At 49.1% G+C, this 3842-nt stretch overlaps 1 protein-coding gene across 1 annotated transcript; it reads right to left on the minus strand.

Annotated features, from left to right (window-relative positions):
- Positions 1-741: 741 nt before the first annotated feature.
- On the minus strand, positions 742-3838 carry LOC104269650 (sorting nexin-12; the record flags this gene model as incomplete). The annotated part of the gene is made up of 4 exons (XM_009870611.1): positions 742-1590; positions 2059-2183; positions 2379-2474; positions 3818-3838. Coding segments are annotated over 4 exons (345 nt in total), but the record flags the coding sequence as incomplete, so codon positions are not given.
- Between the last annotated feature and the right edge of the window lie 4 nt (positions 3839-3842).

Here is a 3842-nt window from a genome sequence, read left to right on the forward strand (position 1 = left end):
GCTGCCCCACAGCCCTTCCCGGGCTCAGCCAGCCCCAGGAGCAGCAACCTGGAGCGACTTCTCCTCTTCTCCGAGGGCCTCCTGTTGCCCAGTAGTGCTAGCTCCTTACCAGAAAACGCAGGAGTCATTACAGAAAGCCTCAACAGGAAGAGGAGGGCAGTCACTATAGGCCTATGCTCCAAGAAAGGTTCAAATGTGCCACCATAAAGTGGCCAAGCGCTTATAAACTAGTCAGCCTTGACCTGAGAAGACCCCAAGCTGAGGCCCAACCTCACTCATTGCACCTGTGGCAGCTGAAGGAGCCTCCAAAGGATAGTTATGCTGCAGCAAGTCACAGCACCGTGGTCCTCCTCAAGCTGTGAACATTTGCCTGACCAGTCTTGTGTCCTCACTTCCACACAGGTAACTACCTAGCTCACTGCAGAACAAGGGAGAACACACAAAAAGTCATTGTTACTTCTCCAGCTTCACAGACAAATGTCTAACCCAGGACTGATCAACCATTTTCTGCCATCCCTTTCTGGAGAGGTGGCCTCACCCCAGGCCCCACTGGTAGCCTTCTCCTGTGGCAGCCTTCGTGGCCACACACTACAACATCTGCCAGTAGCCCTCTCCTGATTCTCCTCAGCCAGACCCATGTCCTCCTCTCTGCAACTGGGGCACAGGACAAGGTCACAGCTCAGCTGAGCAAGGTGCTGCTGGAAACATCACCACACCAGCCCACAGCAAAGCAAGCTGTGCCATTTTTAAAATCCTGAGCCAAGGATTCACACACTGCTACAGCCCAGGCTATCCAAACTTCCACAGGCCAAATAGCCCACGCAGAACATCATGAGAGCACACATCATGGAAACCCCTCAAGCTGCCAGCAGCACATTAGAAGGAGGGGGATTAACACGAATACACTAAACAGGTCTGTAATGCAGGAGGCTGAGAGCAGATTAGAGTAGGTCTTGGGTCTCAGCACTTCCAGACAGTGAAGAGTGGGGGTTTCATGCAGGGTGAATAGGGCGGACAAGAGACCAACACACCCAGGCACCTAACTCACTGTTTTGGATAAGCCTTACTAAAACTCTAATACCTGATGCGATCACTGACCAACATGACAACTGCTATTCTTCAAAGTCTCCTGCAGAGATGGTTGGGGCTGCATGGACAGGGGAGTGAAGGTCATCTCATACCTTCCTGTACAGGGAGAGAAGCAGCTCCTACGCCATAATGTCATAAGCAAGTTCGTGCTCCACACCTATTCACATCTGTCCCAAGGTGTGGGACAACACACTCACTTGCATAAATCTTCATACCTTTAGGCCAAGAACACAGCCCAGTAGAACAAGCCGCTGCCAGTTACAAAAGAGGAAAATACTGAACAAACTGGGAGGTTCAAGAGAGGAAAAGCTGGTTCAGATAAGACAGATTTAGTGTAAAAATAAATGTCATTTTTGCAGGAGGGAGAGTGGAATGGAGGAAGACAGTGCCAGGTGCTCCTACTGGCGCACTTTCCCTGGGACATAATTCCTATCAATAGTCTCCTCTTGCAGGAACATATGTAAGCAGCGCTCATTCTGTGCCAGTGGGTGTCCAGCAATTCTGGAAGAAAATCAGATGTGGAGGTTAGCACAGCTGCCACTGAGACCCCCACACCTCTGTGCTCTACAGGGAGTAAGGCAAACCTTGCTCACGGGCAGCCAGCTCCAAGCACACCAGCACTGGGCTCAGACCAAGGTCACCAACTTGCTGTGCAATAGGGCCAGCAAGACGTGATTGAGCACAGGGTGCTCCCTCCCACACCATGATCTGCAGCAGGGCATGAGCATCCTGAACAAGCACTACCCTGTCAGGCGGGTCTCTGCAGCACAGCTATTATGCTGATATATGCTTCATTCTCAGAAGAGGGCATTGAGTATAACCCACATTCAAGGCAGGACTTGCTTCAGAATCTTTAGCATGGCACCTGTGTGCAGCGGATCAAGACTCCTTCCTGGTCAACCCATATACCTCTTCTACCAGCAGTAGCCAGAAAGGCAGCACAGAACAAACCCAGTACATCAAGCTTACTTGTTGATAAACTGTTCTAGTCCCTGTCTCCGTTCCTCAATGAAAGACTCCTCAAAGATGCCTTCATCTCCTCGGAAGGGAAGCTGTCGTTTCAAAGCTTTTCCAGGCAGGGGTGGCACTACAATCTGACAGCACAGAATCATCCTGTTAGCAGAACGCCACCTGCAGGCGGATATCATTTGACACTCGCCTCCAGCCCCATTACAGGGATAGAGATCAAGCTCCAACATCTGCCCACAGCCCCTATTCTCAAGATTATCACTACAACTGTTTCCAAATGTCCTGGTTTCAAGAATAAGCAGGTCTGAGCCAGGCCTCACCTTACTGTCTCGTTCCAGCTCATTTTTCAGCCATTCGAAGTCACTGTATCGTCTCCTCACACATGACTCCTTCAGTTTGAAGATTGGGAGGTTCGTCTGTAACAAACAGAATTAATTAATTTGCAGATTGCTTTGGAAGCCAGAAAGTATTTCAACACGTAATTGCAAATTCATGCTGCATGTAGAAAATGAAGCTCCCTGAGGAGGAGGCATCATGAGGACACCCAGCTGCCTTATTCAGGACAAAGCACAAGCAGAAAACTTCCCAGGCTACTCAGTCAAACATTCTCTCCTCCTCCTCAAGTGACTATTTCAGGTACACATCCCCTCCCATGGGCACAAGCTGAAACCAGGGGTCACAATACAGAGAAGGTTGGTATTTTTTTCCCCCAAGTTCACTCCATTTTCAAGTCATATACAAGGGAGCTTCATAACAGCCTGCAGAAGTAAAGAATCTCTGAGCCAGTACTGGCATTTCCATGGAGGAAAGAGAGAAAATGTTGTCCCAGCAACTGTTCAAGGCCAGACCTTGTGCTACAGTCTTCTCTCAGAACAGATCACCTACCTTAACAGGCAAGCATCTTTTTCATATCTGGCTTGTGTTACTGGGAAAACGAACACGCAGCAATTTCCCACATTTTTCCCCTGCCACTAGAGTCCTAAGACTGAGAAGCTACAACAACTTCACCTTTATCCTATTAATGGCAGCCTGAAACGTTCAAGGAACTGAGGTAGCAAAATCTTCTGACAAGCAGTACCCAGATGAACACAGGTATTGCTGTTTAACTGTATTATTATGAGGTCTGTGAAATAAAACCAGCTGTTTTCAAAACATCTCCGCAAGAGCTAGTTTCAGCGGGACTAGAAGTTCTCACTGCCACCTGCCAGGCACCCTTGGGCAGGCTGATGGAAAACAAGCATTAGAACAGAAGAAAAGCAAACACCCAAGTCTTGTGAAAGGCAGTAGAGACTTAGCAGTTAAATCTCACTAAGAACAGAAGTCAACACTAGCACCATAACATATGCTAGAGGTAGACTGTTTCAGGGAAAGCTCAATTTTACCTCCTTCAGCTACCAGATGCAGAGCTGTGAAGAGGTCCCCAATCTGCCTTGGTTAAAGCCCCTGCAAGAAGTATTCAGCCTGTCACACACACTACCGGATCACAGGCTCTTTGTAAAGTGATCAAGCTGACTCAGAAAGGGTAGCTAGATTACACTGTGATCAGGTCCGAAGATATTGCTAGCCAGCTTTCCTTTCCATGCAGTCGTACCCTGCTCACAAAAGACTCAATGGTGCTCAAGTGCCAGGCCTGGGGTTCTAGAGAAGGGACTGGAGAAGGAGAAGCAGGAGCTTGCTGAGGAAGCGCCTTTCTTTCCTTGTGCATACCAGCCCTCGCTGGAGGCCGAAGTGCCCCAGCAAACCCACCAGCTGCGAGTGCTCTGACCTTGAGCTCGCCAGAAAGC

The sequence above is a fragment of the Apaloderma vittatum genome, unplaced genomic scaffold, assembly GCF_000703405.1.
Source record: "Apaloderma vittatum isolate BGI_N311 unplaced genomic scaffold, ASM70340v1 scaffold33105, whole genome shotgun sequence".
Classification (NCBI taxonomy): Eukaryota; Metazoa; Chordata; class Aves; order Trogoniformes; family Trogonidae; genus Apaloderma; species Apaloderma vittatum.